This window comes from Brienomyrus brachyistius, chromosome 16 (assembly GCF_023856365.1).
Source record: "Brienomyrus brachyistius isolate T26 chromosome 16, BBRACH_0.4, whole genome shotgun sequence".
NCBI lineage: Eukaryota > Metazoa > Chordata > Actinopteri > Osteoglossiformes > Mormyridae > Brienomyrus > Brienomyrus brachyistius.
Window position 1 is genome coordinate 1,476,647 of NC_064548.1, and position 17,746 is coordinate 1,494,392.

Sequence of the window (17,746 nt, forward strand, 5' to 3'; positions counted from 1 at the left end):
TTGTAGATTAAGCCGTCCGCAAAAGGCAGCCACCTGTTGGGGCGCCCAGGGAGCTGGGGGTTAAGGGCCTTGCTTATTTTAAAGGTGAATGCATACTTGTGTACCAGTTATTTGCATCCCTGTTTATAAACTTTATAATACAGTAGTGTACTATATAATATAATTAACAGAATCAAGTACAAAGTTATAGATGAAATATGTAGTTCTGGAGATTGTGAATGCAAGTGTAGTGAATATTGAATGACTGCGGGAATCAAACTGAGAAAGGCTGATGCAAGCTGAAACGCTTCATGTTGAGATGCCACACTACCCTTTCCATGATCTATGTTCTCGTACAGCACGCAATAACGACTGGTCAGATAGCTGGTTGTAAGTCCGTAGGGTTGTTAAACAGGTATGTTGTTAAGTAAGGTGTAAAGTAAAACACTTCAGTGGTGTTGCATTACTTTGGCAATGTAAAGTCTGTAATACAACAGAATGGTGATGTGTACTGTGCCGAAATCTTGTGGGAACTAAAATTGAAAATACTAAGAACTTATTTCCCATTTGAAGCATTGGCATTCAGCAGAACATAGAGAATGCAAGTGCTTACAATCAGACACTAGCAATTAGGCCTTGTGTTTCATTCTCAATCTGAAGCAATATGGGACGGCACCTCCCACCCCTGGATCTTATACAACTCACATCCTGTATTGGTTCAAAATGGAACGCAGTATTTTAAATTTCAGTATGGGATGTTTTTGTAAAATATGGGACAGGTGGCAACTACAATATATACTCAGTGACAAAAAAAAAAGTTGAGCACCTGGAAGTAATGGTCTGATTTGGATGTAATTTGGTACAAATGCGGACCATACAATGGGTATGGAAATGACTCGATTTGCAAGGAGCTGGCATATCTCTATGACACCCTGTGTCATCCCACACCGTGTCTCAGCAGCTGGAATCAGCTGGACTGTGGGTTCACCCTCCCATGCGTAGGCTGCTGTTAACACCAGCGCAGAGACGGCTGGCATCATACCATGTTCAGCGATGAACCTTGGTTCTGCATTACCATCAGGGCCGGCGTCAGAGCGGATCTACCGGGCTGGCATCTGACTGACTATGGGGGGGCACTATCGATCGTGAACGATCTCCATATGAGCGACACTAGAGGTTGACAATTTTTCGTGACTCCTGTGGGTGACAGGATTCCCAGCGATGCTAATGTTAGCTGCCATCAACAACAAAAAAAGACCCAGACAAGTGGTCAATCATCATAACAGCCTCCTACACTGTCATGCAAACCCTAAGATCACAGGACTAATGAAAAGTAAACAAGCACCTTTCATATGCATCCCTTGTGATGCATAAAACGCAAACGCAGCGCAATGTTTCGTTCAAATTGAAGGTAGGAACAGCTTAACGTTGATTAGGCTTCCCATGAGTGACACAGCTCAAACTCCCTCAGGTTCTCAATTTTGATTTTATATATATATATATATATTACTAAGACTGCAACTTATTCACCAATTTCCCCTCTGTATTAGACTTTATAAGACTATATATCAATTGATGAAGATTTCACCACATGCTGTCAGACTGGGAGACATAGGTCTATTCTCAATTTCTTCTGATCCAAATTTGTAAACGAAAATTAAGTTTGGTTTAGAACGGTAGCGCCACCACATTTTCTGGTGAAAGTGATAATGACGTGCATAATGCATTTACAAATTTATAATGTGATAATATATTTTCAACATACAAATAATAGATTTTCAACAAACAAAATCTATTTCTACATTTGTCAATAGACATATGACTACATACACTAAACTGAAAAGTACATAATATTTTTCGTTGACACACCGCTGTCTTTCACAGCTATGGTCGTTGTTGCTATCAGTTCCTTCAGTGGGGTCGGTGCTGACAGTTGAAGAAATGACATCATCCTGTCGACCTGCTGGAGGAGGCCGAGATGAACCTCCACCACTTAACCACGTTCTTATATCCATTAATTTTCAGTCACAAATAACCATTACCGTTCAATGAATCGTCCTCTTGAATTACACACCCTTATGAAAAGAGGCTGCGCAGTTGAATGAATCGCTACCCCAATGTGACCGCTGGAGGTTGAAAATTCTGTTTTCATATTTTCCACGCGAAAGTCAAATGCCGCACCAAAGCAACAACCAATCAGCACCAACTAGCCTACATTCTTTCAAGTGAATTTATAATATGACAAAAGATATTTGAAACCACTCTTTATTAATTTTGTGAATGTTTACACGTTTAATACCTGAAAAATAATTAGATATAAACATTAATATTTTGGAGCCTGTGGTGGTGGGTGCTGGAGCGGTTTCAACGGCTGCACGACTCCCTTCCACACCATATCGCCGCATGTATCCAGGTCCAAGGGGTGCCATACCCTTCTGACATGGAACCAGCAGAGCGCCCATACTGCCAATTCTGTTGTCCATTTGATCTGAGATTATAATCATTGCGATAAAGTAACATGACCTTTCACCACCATCAGATTCATTTAATTTCCACCATTCCGTCTGGGTGCTTAACTTTTTTTTTTTAATCACAGAATATAATTATTAAGGATATGGGCTCAGTGGTAAACACTAAAGATGGCACTGTTCTGATACCCACTATCGATATCTGGTCGATACCAGCAAAAAATGTTGGATCGGATACTGGGGGCAGGGGAGTAACAAACTGCTCTGATTTTCCAATAGAGATAGGTCTAGCCTGAAAAACTCTGCAAATACTTGTAGCATTAGAAACTCATACAGCAAACACAAAGGTCATGTGAGGGTCACGTGATGGCTAACTTAAGCAACGCATGTGCGTCGGAGCAGTCATGTGTGTTGTATGGACATATAGTAACTGTACTTTGAAGGAAGAATAAAGTAAACTTGCACAGCGCAATGAATGCATTAAGGCTAGGGCTTATTTTTATAAAACGTGAACAGAATTAACAACAAAAACAACTAATAAATACAAACTACATGCCTTCAGATTTGTATGCTTTCTAAATTTTGATTAATTACAACTTAAAAGTTCAATGCTCCAACATACATTTTGTACTGAAGACTTACGATGCCTATAAAAAGTATTTACCCCCGTGGATGTTTTACCCTTTTATTGCTTTCATAAATCAATCATAATCAACATAATTTGGCATAAAAAAACAAAAACCCCCTTTAATGTCAAAGTGAAAACTGATTAACTGAATAAAAATATGCAACATAAAATAAGTGATTGCATAAATATTCACCTCCTTTAAAGTGACTGACCTAATTCAACAGAGGTCCAGCCAGTTGGTGCTAGTAGTCTCACAATTAGTGGAATGGAGATGAACTGAATGCAGTAACTGTGTCTCAAGTGACTGTAGTATGAAGACACTTGTGTCTGGAAGGTCCATTCACTGGATAATCAGTATTCCTGGCTACCATTACAGCACAAAGACAAAAGAACATTCCAAGCAAATCAGAGAAAAGGGCTATTGAAAAGTACAAAGAGGATGGATACAAAAAATCTTCTAAGGCACTGAACTGGAGTTCAGTTAAATCCATCATTAAGAAATGGAATGACTATGGCACGTTTAAATCTGCCTAGATCAGGCCGTCCTCACAAACTGAGTGGCCATGCAAGAAGGAGACTAGTGAGAGAGGTCACCAGGACACCTATGACTACTCTGAAGGAGTTACAAGCTTCCGCAGCTGAGATGGAAGAGATTGTGCATACAACAACTGTTGCCCGGGTTCTTCACCAGTCAAAGCTTTATGGGAGAGTGGCAATGAGAATGCCACTGTTGAAGAAAACTCATTAAGTCTCAACCAGAGTTTGCCAAAAGGCGTGTTGGAGACTCCATGGTCAAGTGGAAGAAAGTTCTTTGGTCTGTTGCGTGGAAATCAGTTTTCACTTACATTACAGAGGGTTTTTGTAATTTTTTTTGCCAAAAAAATAATTATAAAAGCAATGAAAGGGTAAAACATCCAAGGGGGTTACTACTTTATAGGCATTGAATGTGTACGTTTTGACTAGAAATGGTCAGTTGGGGTATAGAGTAATATTTGTGTATGATTATATTTCGTGATTATATTTAATTTGGCTGCTTGACTTCACTACAACCATACACAACTCAGAATTTTGTCAGTCAAGTTGGATTCGGCTGTTCAATATGAAAATTCCACTATTTGGGTTTTCCCTACATATGCACTCTGCCAATTAGAAAATCCACTAGCACGAGTTTCAGTGATTATTTCGGCTGCGCGCCGTAACTCTCAGTGGAGCTGAATCTCTCCGACATGCAATTCCGCTTTGGTCTGTCTATGTTATGGATTTTTCAGGATAATGAGACAGGCAGCGCACAAATATTTCTGTTTAAATCAAGCTCTTATAGCCTAATGTTTTTAGAAATGCTCCGCATTTGCAAACATGTGAGGCACAAATCAGGCAGATTTTAATGTCTGGGTAATGACACGATGGAAGATTTCACACGACAGCACCAGTTACTGAGTCTAACAGGCAGCCAAGGAAAAAAGGAGATGCGCACGCACAGATGAGACTCTCCATTCTATTACATTTTTTTTTTTTTACAATACCAGTTATAAGCAAAAGTACATGACATAATACCCATTGTTTTTCATACGGTATGCCATAAACCCGCTACTGCTGCAACCCTTCTTCACTGAAATACTACCCCTTTTGTATGCTTCTATCGGTTTGTTCCTTTAATTGTAATGCATATTGTTTGATAAAAAAAAAAAAAAAAATTATTCCACTAAGAGTCATAGTCCACTGATGGGCCTTTGACTGGATAGGATATTCAAATCGACTTTCATTAGGCAGCTGTAGATCGCATAATTTATTTTTGTTCATTGAGAAAGTTGTTACTGAATAAACGAAAGAAGCAGACTTGTGTGAATCAAGTTGGCCATGGATTTCTTTTAGTAGCATAGCTTTTGTTTGAGCAACATGACCAATATATTTCATATACTTGGCACACTCAAACAATGCCACAACACTGCAGATATTTTGCCATGTTAATTAAAATGTATTGATTAGGGTTGCCACTAATCGACATAGACAATGGCGTCGACAATATTTCAAACAGACGCATTATTTTTTTTAATTATTTTAATACACTGCTTGGCCAAAAAAAATTATTTGAATTTTTCATTGGACCACCTTTAGCTTTCATTATGGCGCACATTTGCCATGGCTCTCTTTCCACAAGCTTATGCAACATCTCACCCTTTGTTTTCATCCAGATTTGCATTCATCGTGTTCTCACGATACTGTATTGACAAGTGAGTTGAACCTCCATAAAGCCTCCTTCAGCACGTCCCAAAGACCTTCAGTGAGGTTTAGGTCACAACTCTGTGGTGACCAAGTCATGCGTGAAAATGATTCCTCATGCTCCCTGAACCACCCTTTGACAATTCAAATCCAATGAATCTTGGCATTCTTGTCCTATGCCCGTGCCAACAGGGAAGAGAAAAAATCCATTGATGATGGATGGAGGTGTAACCAGACCATTCAGTAGAATCAGGTACTCAGCTGACTTTATTGATGCATAAAGTTGCTGGGCTGTAATAATGATCTAGTCATTGGCTCTTAAGTATCTGCTGATATAAATTCAAATGACGACTTTTTTTTGGCCAGGCAGTGTATAACCTTTGTGATTTCTAGAATGCTTCAATTAATTTTAACAAATGTTTTGCTTTGAATATCTCTACGTAATTAAACCAAGAAGGTGGTTTTACACTGTTTAAAGCTTCGATGGTATACCACAGCAGTAGGGCTATGCACGATCACCTGAAGAGGAAAGGCACAGGTGCTATTCTGGAAGATGGACTGCCAGAAAAGGCAAAAGGCTTTTAAATGTCTTTTGTCCTTCTAGCTACTAAACACACTCATTATTAAAGCTATAGATTTTCTGTCTGCTGCCTTACAATTTCCATTGAATAAGTGTTTGTGAAAATGTCTGAACTTCCATGATTTACCAAAACAGTAGCATATGGCATGCTCCATTCACCAAATTTAATAAGCATAAGGATACGTAAAACAGTGTTTCCTCTACCATTATATTAGGGGGGCGCCCTGCCCCTCCAACAGCACCTCCCGCCCCCCCTTGAAGGTCAAGTTAATTTAACTTAATTTTATTTTCTATATCGCGCCAGATCACAACAGGTATTTAAGGTTACCTTTCCTATAGAATAGGTCACAAAACTAGAAACTGGTAGAGTGGAGAACAACAAACAATTGTCAATTTTTTAAATCATTCTAGACTTCAGGAGACAAGAGAACCATTCTCCTCTTAACATCAGAGGAGAGGAAGTGGAAGGGTTTCCAGCTAAAAGTTCCTGGGAAGCCACATCACTGACAACCATCGCCACTGCTCTTGTCAAGAAGGCTCAACAGCAGCTATATTTCCTAAGAGCACTCAGGAAGACCAATCTGGTTGCGGAGCTGCTTGTGTCCTATCACAGCTCTGTTGAGAGTGCTTTGACATACTGTATTACAGCTTGGTAAGTGAAGTGCACAGCAGTGGACAGGCGAGCAATAGTGAGTCATTGACAAAGCCCAAAATATCATAGGACTTCCTCTGCCCTCACTGGAGGACATCTTCAAGAAACGCTACCTCTGCAAAGTCAGCAACATCCTGAGTAATACAACTCACCCCTGCCTTCACCTCTTCCCCCTGCTGCCATCAGGGAGGCACTATAAGACCATAAAGACCCACACTAACAGGCTCAAAAACATTTTTTTTCTCAGAGCCATCACTGAACTGAACTCCAGTCAGACTAAAACTAACAAGACATGCTTGGTTCAATAACTGTGCAATACTTGGAAAACTTTACAATACAAAATAATTGTGCAATATGGAAATATGAAATACTGAATTACAGTGATTACAGTGCAATAACTTACCAAAACAATGCAAATCTATTTATATTCACACAGGAAGTATCTTTTATGTGTGCATTGTTTTGCTGTCATTGTAATGACTAGATACATGAACGTCTAAGGGACAGTTCTGCAAATTTTGTTGTGCAAGAAAATGTGCAATGACAAAGTCATTCTAATGTATTCTAAAACCAAAATGTGAAATACGTATTATTTTCCATTGTTGGTTTTAAATATTAACAACATTAATACTACAGAGAGAGAAAGTGATCCTCACAATCCAAGGGGTGTGCATTGTTCCCTTGTAGTCCACTGATCAAAGTGCACTTTACTCATTAAATCTGAGGGGGACATGTCCCCTTCACATTTCATAATTATTTGTTCATAATTAAAATTTGATTTATCATACGTATAAGTTGCCGATCATCAAAGTAGATATCTGTGAAATTAAAGATAGGGATAGCAACTATACAAGTGTCTAGATCGGGAGGTACGAGACCAGCAGAGATTTTTTTTGCACACCGCGACTACAATCACCGTGGAATGCAATTGCGAGAATAAAAATAAAAAGTTACGATAATGCGATCCAGTAGGCTCCCCGTCGTATTTGTAATAAGTCGACACAGCCGGTAAATATAGTTTAACATACAGTGCTAAGATTATTTTAAAGATTTCGCGCAGAGAAACTCAAAAGCACGGCGAGATGGCTACAAACACAGGAACCACCATTTAGCATTAGATAATAGGCGAAATCGCAATCGAAGCACATGAATGCAACCTATTCGGAACGCGTCGCACTTTGGTCAAGACCGCCTTACACCCATTACGAAATAACACAACACAGCATAACGCAAAACTACAGAATATGAAAGCTAGCAGCACAAAAAAACAAACAAACGTAGGCCTTTTATGACACCAGCAGGTAGTTTAAGACCGCTTGTTTAGTCATAATTATCGGTTTCCTCAATTTAACAAGCATAAGCTAACAATTCTGCAGCTATACACAGCTTCTATAAATGTATTTACCCGGTATGCAGACCTTCGCCTTCAATTTCTCTTATTTTATTCATTACAAAATCTCGAAATATCTGCTCGATGTTAGTCGCCATGACACTGGAAAAGGAATGGCCAAATCCTCCAAACTCCCAGCAGTCGTCGGAGAAAATCAGATTTAGCGATCCCACAATGCACTTGTCTCCAGATCCTGCTGTCACTGTGCATATGGTGCGTTCGTTATCAAGAGGGTCCAGCTGCAGAAGACTGTAGAGTGGAACTCCACAGGAAATATGTCAGCTCCACAGGAAACACGTGATCTTTAAGAACGTAAAGTGGGGCTAATCTTTACGACGTAAAGTGGAGCTCCACAGGAAACACGCGATCTCCACTGTGTTTGTACCGAGAGTAGTGATGGGATTTATGGCTCTTTGAGGGGATCCGGATCTTGGCGATCCGTTCCTTTCAAAGAGCCGTTCAAAAGAACGGCTCTTTTGGCTCTTTTTAAATATTTAGTCAGTTTTAAGAAGCCAGCTTGGGGGCATCTCAGTTTATCCTGGAAATAATCACTGGGAGGAATGATGTGGTGAGATTTGTAGTCAAATAATTAAAACTCAGATATCACACACTAATATCTGAGTTTGAATTATTCTGAAATATTGATTATTACCTCATTTGTCATGTGTGGACTATATTCCATAGGGTTGCACAACATCCCTCTGCTTAGACAGTGACATCACTATTTTGGATTTACCTTTAGTACAAAGTGTGTATGTGTAAAGCTACGTTGACTTATGTTATTCATACAATACCTACTCACAAATAAATATCAAAAACAAAGCCGGCTGCAATGAATTTCTGTGCAAAATAGCTTTTACTACAAACACTTCCACACAAGAACATTGTTATCACACAAGAACATTTTGATAGAAAATAAAAAATATTTAAAGTTTATATATATATATATATACTGTAGATAAAATTAGAATAAATAAAATGGAAATGTCTACATACAGTCCACTATTACTACTATAACTACTGTAAACTTTGCAAATAAGAGATCAGCCCCTTCAAGTTTTAAATGAACACAAAATGCAATGTAAATAAATAGAAAGCAGTTCCTTACTTTATGGCTTTTTCTGCCTCTCTTTCTTGTCCTTGGGCAAATTTGCATTAAGGAAGACAAGAGCTCTGACCTTTTTGGCCTTAAGGCGACTTCTCCTCTCTGAGATTATCTGTCCAGTTTTGGAGAATATTCTCTCAGAGGGAACTGATGTCGCCACAACACAAAGCTTCTTGGCCATCAGCTTGCTAAGCCTGGGGTAAACAGGGGCTCGACTCTCCCACCACTTGAGGGGATCCTCATGTGTTGGAAGAAGAGGCTCCTCCAGGTAGGCTCGCACCTCCATGACAGCTTCGGCGGTGGGATTCCTGGCTTCCACTGTTCCAGCTACCTGCTCATAGGGGTGGGAGATATAACAATGGGAGATACCATTTTTATGTGATTAGATTACATTAAATTAGATTCAACTTTTGCCATTACACAGTGTAAGAGAACAGAGTAATGAAATGCAGTTTAGCATTTAATTAGAAGTGACAATAGTAGATTTGCATATGTACAGTATGTGCAGTATGTACAGATTAAATGCAGGGATTTACAGCTAGTGGAAGTTTTAGACTGAGATATCAGATTCTAGAGATTTTTAGAGAAAAAAAATGTGAATTATTGTTGCCACCCTTACTTCCCCATGGAAATAGCTCCAAACTATTGATCCAGCACCACTGCCTGCTCCTTCCAGTCCTTCTGCAGCTGGTTGCTGTTGGATGGGTGTGCCACTGCTAATTCTTGCTGCTGCAGTTGACAGCCTTTGAAACGTCTCATCTGCTGTTCTGCCATCAGGGAAGGCCATCCTCTTAAAACGCGGGTCAAGTGCAGCAGTATCTGCTAGTATGTGGTTGGCATGAATCCTGTGGAATCGCGATGACATACTCGCACACAGACTGTCAATCACACCTTGCGCTGCCGCTGTTGTAGTGTTTCGCCGGAAATCAGCGGTGGCTCTTTGAAGTCCCCTGGCCAGCACTATGACCTTCGAGGCTGTCAAGTAGCTGATGAAAAAAGAAAGAAAAAAAAACTTTAATGTTACAATTTTAAAGCTGAAACAATGATAAATATTACAATGTATTAAACAGATATCTATTGTGGTATCAAATATCCATAATTTTGTATCAGGAAATTGGCATGCAGGCTACAGAAATCTACTGACAATGATATATATTCCAGTGCATTACACAGATTTCTAATATGGTATAAAATATTCATAATTTACTATCAGGTACATAAGAATATAAGAACTATACAAACGGCCATTCGGCCCATCAAGCTCGCTTGGGGAGAACTAAACTAATAGCTCAGAGTCGTTAAAATCTTATCTAGCTCTGATTTAAAGGAACCCAAGGATTCAGCTTGCACTACATTATCAGGAAGGCTATTCCATACTCTGACTACACGCTGCATAAAGAAGTGCTTCCTTAAATCCAGCTTGAAATGTTCTCCCGCTAATTTCCACCTATGGCCACGAGTTTGTGTATGTAAACTAATGCTGAAGTAACTATTTGGTTGAACAGCATCCAAACCTGTTAGAATCTTATATACCTGGATCATGTCCCCCCTCAGTCTCCTTTGCTTGAGACTGAACAGATTTAGCTCAAGTAACCGTTCCTCGTATGACATTCCTCTAAGACCAGGAATCATTTTTGTGGCCCTACGCTGCACCTTTTCTATGCATGCATGCTAAAGAAATATACTGCTGTGCAACTGAGTTACATACCTTTCTGCACTGAGTTCCACAGTGACTTCCTCAAATGGTTGCAAGATTGTGCATATTTCTTGCACTGTGGTCCATTCTTCCTGGGACAGGTGGCGGACAGGTGCATTGATGACGGCCAGGGTGGAGATGATGGCATTTTTACTGGCAATAAAGCTTTTCAACATGTAGTAGGTGGAATTCCACCTTGTAGGACAATCCTGTTTCGGTCGGAGCTCCTCCATCTTCAATTGTAGTTGAGTCTCCTTCAGTTTTTGTGCCCCCACGGTGCTTCTGTGAAAGTACTCCACTGCCTCTTTCACCTTATCAATGATGGGCTTTGAAGCTTGCAGGGCATCTCTTACTACCAGGTTAATAGTATGGGCCAGGCATGGTAGGTGCATCCATCCAATGGTTTGTATAGCCTTAGTAACATTTGCCGCATTATCGGTTAGGCAGCACACTACTTTCTTGTCCACCCCCCACTCTGCTGCAACACTAAGCAGCTGTTCTGCAATGTTGTCTGCTGTGTGCCGCTCACTGAATTCAAAGCAGTCCAGGAGGCAGGAGGCCACACGGAAATCCTCGATAAAATGGCAGGTTACAGACATATAAGAACATAAGAACATAAGAACTATACAAACGAGAGGAGGCCATTCGGCCCATCAAGCTCGCTTGGGGAGAATTAAACTAATAGCTTAGAGTCGTTAAAATCTTATCTAGCTCTGATTTAAAGGAACCCAAGGATTCAGCTTGCACTACATTATCAGGAAGGGTATTCCATACTCTGACTACAGGCTGCGTAAAGAAGTGCTTCCTTAAATCCAGCTTGAAATGTTCTCCCGCTAATTTCCACCTATGGCCACGAGTTCGTGTATTTAAACTAATGCTGAAGTAACTATTAGGTTGAACAGCATCCAAACCTGTTAGAATCTTATATACCTGGATCATGTCCCCCCTCAGTCTCCTTTGCTTGAGACTGAACAGATTTAGCTCAAGTAACCGTTCCTCGTATGACATTCCTCTAAGACCAGGAATCATTTTTGTGGCCCTACGCTGCACCTTTTCTAAGGCCACAATGTCCTTTTTAAGATATGGTGACCAAACCTGCACACAATATTCTAGGTGAGGTCTCACCAAGGAATTGTATAATCTTAGCATTACCTCCCTTGACTTAAACTCCACACACCTGGAGATATACCCCAACATCCTATTGGCCTTTTTTATTGCTTCCCCACACTGGCGAGAATGGGACATGGAAGCATCAACATACACACCAAGGTCTTTCTCATGATCAGCTACCTTTATTTCAGTGACACCCATGAAATACCTGTACTTTATATTTCTGCTCCCTAGATGGAGTACCTTACATTTATCGACGTTAAATTTCATCTGCCAGGTATCGGCCCAGTCACAAATTAAATCAAGATCCCGCTGTAGCTGCTGAGCCACTAATTCAGTATCTGCTACACCACCCACCTTGGTGTCATCTGCAAATTTCACCAGTTTACTGTATATATTGGTATCCATATCATTTATGTAAATTAGGAACAATAGTGGTCCTAAAATTGAACCCTGCGGTACCCCACTATGAACGCAAGCCCACTGTGACATTGTGCCTCTTATAACTACTCGCTGTTTCCTATCTGTTAACCAGTTATCAATCCAGGTCGCTACGGTACCTAAAATACCTGTCGCTTTGAGTTTAAGTAGGAGCCTCTTGTGGGGGACAACATCAAAAGCCTTTTGGAAATCTAAGTAGATGACATCATAGGCCTTCTTATCATCAACTTCCTGAGTAGCTTCCTCAAAAAACTCCAACAGATTTGTTAAACAGGATCTACCTCTCCTAAATCCATGCTGGCTATCCCGCAAAATGTTATTAGAGTCCAGGTAATCTACCATTTTCTCTTTGATTATAGCCTCCATAACTTTACCAGTTATACAAGTTAGACTGATTGGCCTATAGTTAGACAAATTACTTCTATCCCCTTTTTTAAAAATTGGCGTTATGAAGGCGTGCTTCCAATCAGAAGGTACCACACCTTCAGATAAGGATTTTTGAAACAGTAAAGTTAAGGGTCGGCAAATAATATCCCTCATCTCTTTTAACACTATAGGTAAGATGCCATCAGGACCCTGTGATTTATTTATTTTGAGCTTAGCTAGGCTTTGCAAAACATCTGCTTCAGTTATATATATATTAGCTATAGACAATGCTGGATAGGTAATAACTGGTAAATTACTAAGGTCCTCTATATATGATGCTGTCGTTCTTGAAGTCCAACAGTCTGTGGTTAAACAGACAGCTGGTACTTTTGACACCCTTCTCTTCAAAGATGCTGTCTCCCTGTCATACATATCCATGACCTTCTGGGCTAGTGCCTTCCTACTTGGAGGAATGTAGGAGGGGTTGAGCGCCTGTGAATATTTTTTGAATCCTGTGTCCTCCACTATTGAGAAAGGCTGGAAGTCAGTGGCTATCATCTTTGCCAGCTCTTCGTCTATCTTCTCCTGTCTTAATGGGGTCAAGATAGAAGGTAAATATTGAGTGATGGATGTCTGCTTTCTTTTTGATCGTGCCTGGCCAGGCGATGTGGTGGGCCCAGTGGGGTCAGAGGCTGCTGTGGCTGCAGTTGCACTTGATTTGGAGGCAGAGGAGGCAATGGACACATCAGCGTCACTGTTGTTGTCTGAGTCTGGCTCTGCTCTCAGACCTGTGACCTGCAGTGTTGCGTGTTGAGTCTTCAAATGCCTGTGTAAATTATTTGTTGACCCAGACTTAAATGAAATAACTTTTTGACAAATGCTGCATTTAGCCTTACTGTTTTCTTCGCGAGAAAAGTGCACCCAAATGCTGCTCCTTTTCCTCTGGCTCATTTTCAGACGTGTCACGTGTGTGTCTTCTTCCTTCGAACGACCCGCTATTACTGACGTTGGCACTGAGACAGAGAGGCACTCGCACGTGTTTTTTTTTTTTTTTTTTTTTAACTGAAGTAAGCATGTGACAGCAGCGTGCACAAGTCATGGCTCCGCTCATACCCAATGACAGAGGCACGCAGGGGTTTTTTTCCACTGGAGTACTCACGTGAAGGATGCGTGCACAACTATCATCATGCTGTTAGGCAGTAGCACCCCTGCGCTGGGTGCGCTCCTCCCCGTGTAACTGTTCTGTCTCGCGGAGCTAATTTGTGTGCATCTGTGTGAAACACGCATAGGAAAAAAAGAACGACAGAAAGAACGGCTCCCCCCCAGCCGCGACTCGGCTCCCATCGTTCATGTTTATGATCCGTTCAAAAGAATCGGTTCGTTCGCGAACGTCACAACTCTAACCGAGAGAGTCGATCATCATTTATACAACTAGTGTGTGTGTGTGTGTGTGTGTGTGTGTGTGTGTGTGTGTGTGTGTGTGTGTGTGTATATATATATATATATATATATATATATATATATATATGTGTATGTTTATGTTTATGTTTATAACACTTCTTATGATCTTATGAAAAGATCTTATGACTTATTGACTTGTTTGTTGATGTCAGTGCCTGCGTTTTGCCCCCTTTGGTCCTGCCCGTGAATAAATCCCCGTTTTTCCCCGTATTCCGCCTGCCTGCCTGCTTCCTGCCCGCTCGCCTGCCCGTGCAATCACCCGCTTCACCTACGATCGCAACCACCGATCGTGACATATATATACACATATATAAACTTTTCTATAATGAACAAAAACATGTGTTTATTCGCCAGAATTTTACAACTGACGTTTTACTGTAACAGAGTGGAGATCGCGTGTTTCCTGTGGAGCTCCACTTTACGTCGTAAAGATTAGCCCCACTTTGCGTTATTAAAGATCACGTGTTTCCTGTGGAGCTGACATATTTCCTGTGGAGCTCCACTCTACAGTCGTCTGCAGCTGGACCCTTCGTTATTCTCTCAGAACTCGGAAATTCCGAGTTTAGTGACATCACGTCCGACAATCTCCCATTTGAGACACATCTCAAAACAAACATGGCTGCTTCCATGAACACGCTCCTGTGTGTTGTTGCTTTATATTTTAGCAGATTTGGAGTGAGATAATTTTTTTCCGAGAGACAAACATGAAACACGAACTAGTCAAACCACATTAAAAGCTTTATAAAATATTTGCTATTTTTTCGAGAGGCAATGATATGATTACTTTGCCAGCCACAGGATTCAAGCCTACAACATACAGCGCATGGCCACTGAGCAACACACCACTCCTTATAAAGCTCCAAATTGCCATCGCGTAATGTTTCAAAGTAAATTCAAATTACTACAAAACAAAAAGGTGGTTTTACACTATGCAAAGTTTCGATGGTATACCACCTCGGTAGCGTTATGCAGGAGCACTTGAATAGGAAAGGCACAGGCGCTATTCAGGTTGATAGACTGCCAGAAAAGGCAAAAGGCTTTTAAATTTCTTTTGTCCTTCTAGCTGATAAATACTAGAGCTGCAACAAACGACTATTTTTATAGTCAAATAATCTATGGATTATTGAAACGAATAATCAATGAGTCAGATGAATTGCTTAGTTACCAAACAATGCCTACTTGGTATCAGCTATAAGCTTTTAAATTTAGCTTGAGGTTGTTTCATGCTTTTGTTAACAATCAAGACAATGAAGTTGAATACTTTATTAAGAAATTCACTTTTTTAATGAACATTCCTGTTAATACATTGATAAATAAATAATACAATATCCATTTGTCCTGTTAAAATTTAAAACCAAGGATAAGCAATGTATGGCCAATTAAATATACAGCATCAGTATTCCCTAAATCAAGAAAACCAAACAATCCATCTAAATTTATAATTTTAACAGTAAGAATATAAATGTGCATTCTGGTTTCTATCTACACTTTGTTGCAACTACATTTTAGAATCACAGTTCTGTGTTGAAATGAAGGAAAGTCAGCATGAGAGGCTGTTTAAGGCAAAATTACTGAAACACATACACATGCTGAATTGGTACACACCACTGAAACACTTACACACATACACTCACCACTTGCGCTTTATACTGTATACATGACATCAATATAACAGTAGAGGTTAACACTAAGCAGTTTTCACCCATTCTGTCGCTAAATCTGTTACTCTCTATCACACAGAGGAACACTCTCTCGCAATCAAAAGGAAAACTAATTTCTCTGATATTGTGTTGTAGAAGGAAAATTGATGGGTTAGGATGGAGAGAAGTGTTATGGGTTTGATGTCTATGTCTTAGGCCTTAGGCAAAGAGGATTTATGACAGCATTGGGTTGCACCAAGGCAGGTGGCCTAGCAAAACTAGACAGCAAGAATCCTGTGGTGAGCCTGGAGTCTGTTGAGCTGCTTGCGGTGGATGAGAGGGCACAGGAGTGGTCAGAGTTGGTCCAGAGTTTCAAGAAATACTGGACATTATGTTAGTTAATTACTTTTGCAATATTATAAACTGTGATTTATTACACATAATGGATTTGGATTGCCACCTTATGGTGGTGGAGGGGTTTGCGTGCCTCAGTGACCCTGGGGGTTATGTTGTCGGAGGCAATAGCCCCTGTTAGGGTCTCCCAAGGCAAAAAGATCCCAGGTAAGGGACCAAACAAAGACCAATCCAAAAGAAAACCCTGATGAGAAAGAGTAATAGCAAGGTCTTGTTTACCTCGCCTGGACTAGGGTCTCCGGGGCCCCACCCTGGTGTCAGGCCTGGGGGAGGGGCCCGTTGGCGAGCGCCTGGTGTCCGGGCTTTGGCCCGTGGGAATTGGCCGGGCCCAGCCCAGATGACATATGCACGACCGTCCCCAGGTGGGCCCACCACCCGCAAGGGGGACGTCAGGGGTTCAGTGTGATGTGGATCGGATGGCGGCCAAGGGAGGCCCTGGCAGACCGATCCTCGGCTGAAAAAAATGGCTTTCAGGACATGGAATGTCACCTCTCTGGTGGGGAAGGTGCCTGAACTTGTGCGTGAGGTTGAGAGATACCATCTAGATATAGTTGGGCTCACCTCAGCGCATAGCGTGGGTTCTGGAACCAATCTCCTGGAGAGGGGCTGGATGCTTTTTTCTTTTGGAGTTGTGGCGGGTGAGCAACACTGGGCTGAAGTGGGGCTACTGGTGGCCCCACAGCGAAGTGCATTAACGGAGTTTACCCCGGTGAACGAGAGAGCTGTCTCCCTGCGCCTTCAGGTTGGGGAGAGGTCTCTGGCTGTCACCTGTGCGTATGCACCGAATAACAGTTTGGAGCACACGGCCTTTTTGGTCTCCCTGAGTGGTGTGCTGGTTAGCACACCACGAGGGGATTCCATTGTTTTGCTGGGGGAATTCAATGCTCATGTGGGCAACAAAAGTGTAGCCTAGAGGGGGGTGATTGGGAGGAATGGACTCCCTGATCTGAACCCAAGTGATGTTCTGTTATTGGACTTCTGTGCAATGCATGGTTTGTCCATAACGAACAACATGTTCGAGCATAAGGGTGTCCATAAGTGGACATGGTACGAACATGCCCGGGGCTACAGGTTGATGATCAATTTCATTATTGTATCATCTGATCTGCGGCCTTCTGTCTTGGACACTCAGGTGAAGAGAGGGATAGAGCTGTCAACTGATCACCACCTGGTGATGAGTTGGCGCAGGTGGCAGAGGAGACCCCCAGTCAGACCTGATAGGCCCAAGTACATAGTGAGAGTCTTCTGGGAACATCTGGCAGAGGTTCCTGTTCGCCGGATCTTTAACTTGTACCTCCAGCAGAACTCCAACTGCATACCGGGGGAGGTTGAGGACAGTGAGTCTGAATGGATACTGTTCCGGACCTCTATTGTGGAAGCGGCCGTACGGAGCTGTGGCTGCAGGGTGGTCGCTACCAGTCGTGGCGGAAACCCTCGTACCCAGTGGTGGACACCAGAGGTGAGGGGGCTGTCAAGCTGAAGACGGAGGCCTACCGGGAATTATTAGCCCGGGGGTCTCTGGAGGCAGCTGACAGGTACCAGCAGGCCAGGCGGAACGCAGCTCGGGCAGTTGCGGAAGCAAAAACCCAGGCGTGG

The 17,746-nt window shown here is 41.6% G+C and overlaps 2 protein-coding genes across 10 annotated transcripts in view; both read right to left on the reverse strand.

The window, feature by feature from the left end:
- LOC125709939 (protein SON-like) overlaps positions 1-8,213 on the reverse strand; it is a 41,677-nt gene extending 33,464 nt beyond the window's left edge. For 6 of the 8 annotated variants that reach the window (XR_007382879.1, XR_007382877.1, XR_007382880.1 and 3 more), the window contains exon 1: positions 7,933-8,212. Coding sequence is in view for 4 of the 8 variants with exons in the window: in XM_048979017.1 (XP_048834974.1) it covers positions 7,933-8,015 (83 nt within the window). In the remaining 4 variants the exon portion in view is untranslated. Of the gene's footprint in view, positions 1-7,932 lie in introns of all 8 variants that reach the window. The other 2 variants (XM_048979013.1, XM_048979016.1) reach the window with 2 other exon arrangements.
- Positions 8,214-8,869: 656 nt separating this feature from the next.
- Positions 8,870-10,924, reverse strand: LOC125709959 (E3 SUMO-protein ligase ZBED1-like). 2 transcript variants are annotated; one of them, XM_048979054.1, is made up of 3 exons: positions 10,731-10,924; positions 9,642-10,008; positions 8,870-9,353 (listed from the first exon to the last, which is right to left on the reverse strand). In XM_048979054.1, exons 1-3 carry the CDS (start codon positions 10,892-10,894, stop codon positions 9,027-9,029), a joined length of 858 nt encoding a protein of 285 aa, XP_048835011.1. In that variant the 5' UTR covers positions 10,895-10,924; the 3' UTR covers positions 8,870-9,026. The 2 variants fall into 2 exon arrangements, with proteins under 2 accessions (XP_048835011.1, XP_048835010.1); XM_048979053.1 differs by having other exon boundaries at positions 8,870-9,356.
- Positions 10,925-17,746: the final 6,822 nt, after the last annotated feature.

What these genes read in the sequence shown, in the direction of transcription:
- LOC125709959 (XM_048979053.1), bottom strand. Translation starts at nt 10,894, where the DNA reads ATGTTGAAAAGCTTTATTGCCAGTAAAAATGCCATCATCTCCACCCTG. An exon ending in GTGGAACTCAGTGCAGAAAG is followed by an intron (nt 10,009 to 10,730) that starts GTATGTAACTCA and finishes TTTTTTCATCAG; the next exon opens with CTACTTGACAGCCTCGAAGG. An exon ending in GGAGCTATTTCCATGGGGAA is followed by an intron (nt 9,357 to 9,641) that starts GTAAGGGTGGCA and finishes CACCCCTATGAG; the next exon opens with CAGGTAGCTGGAACAGTGGA.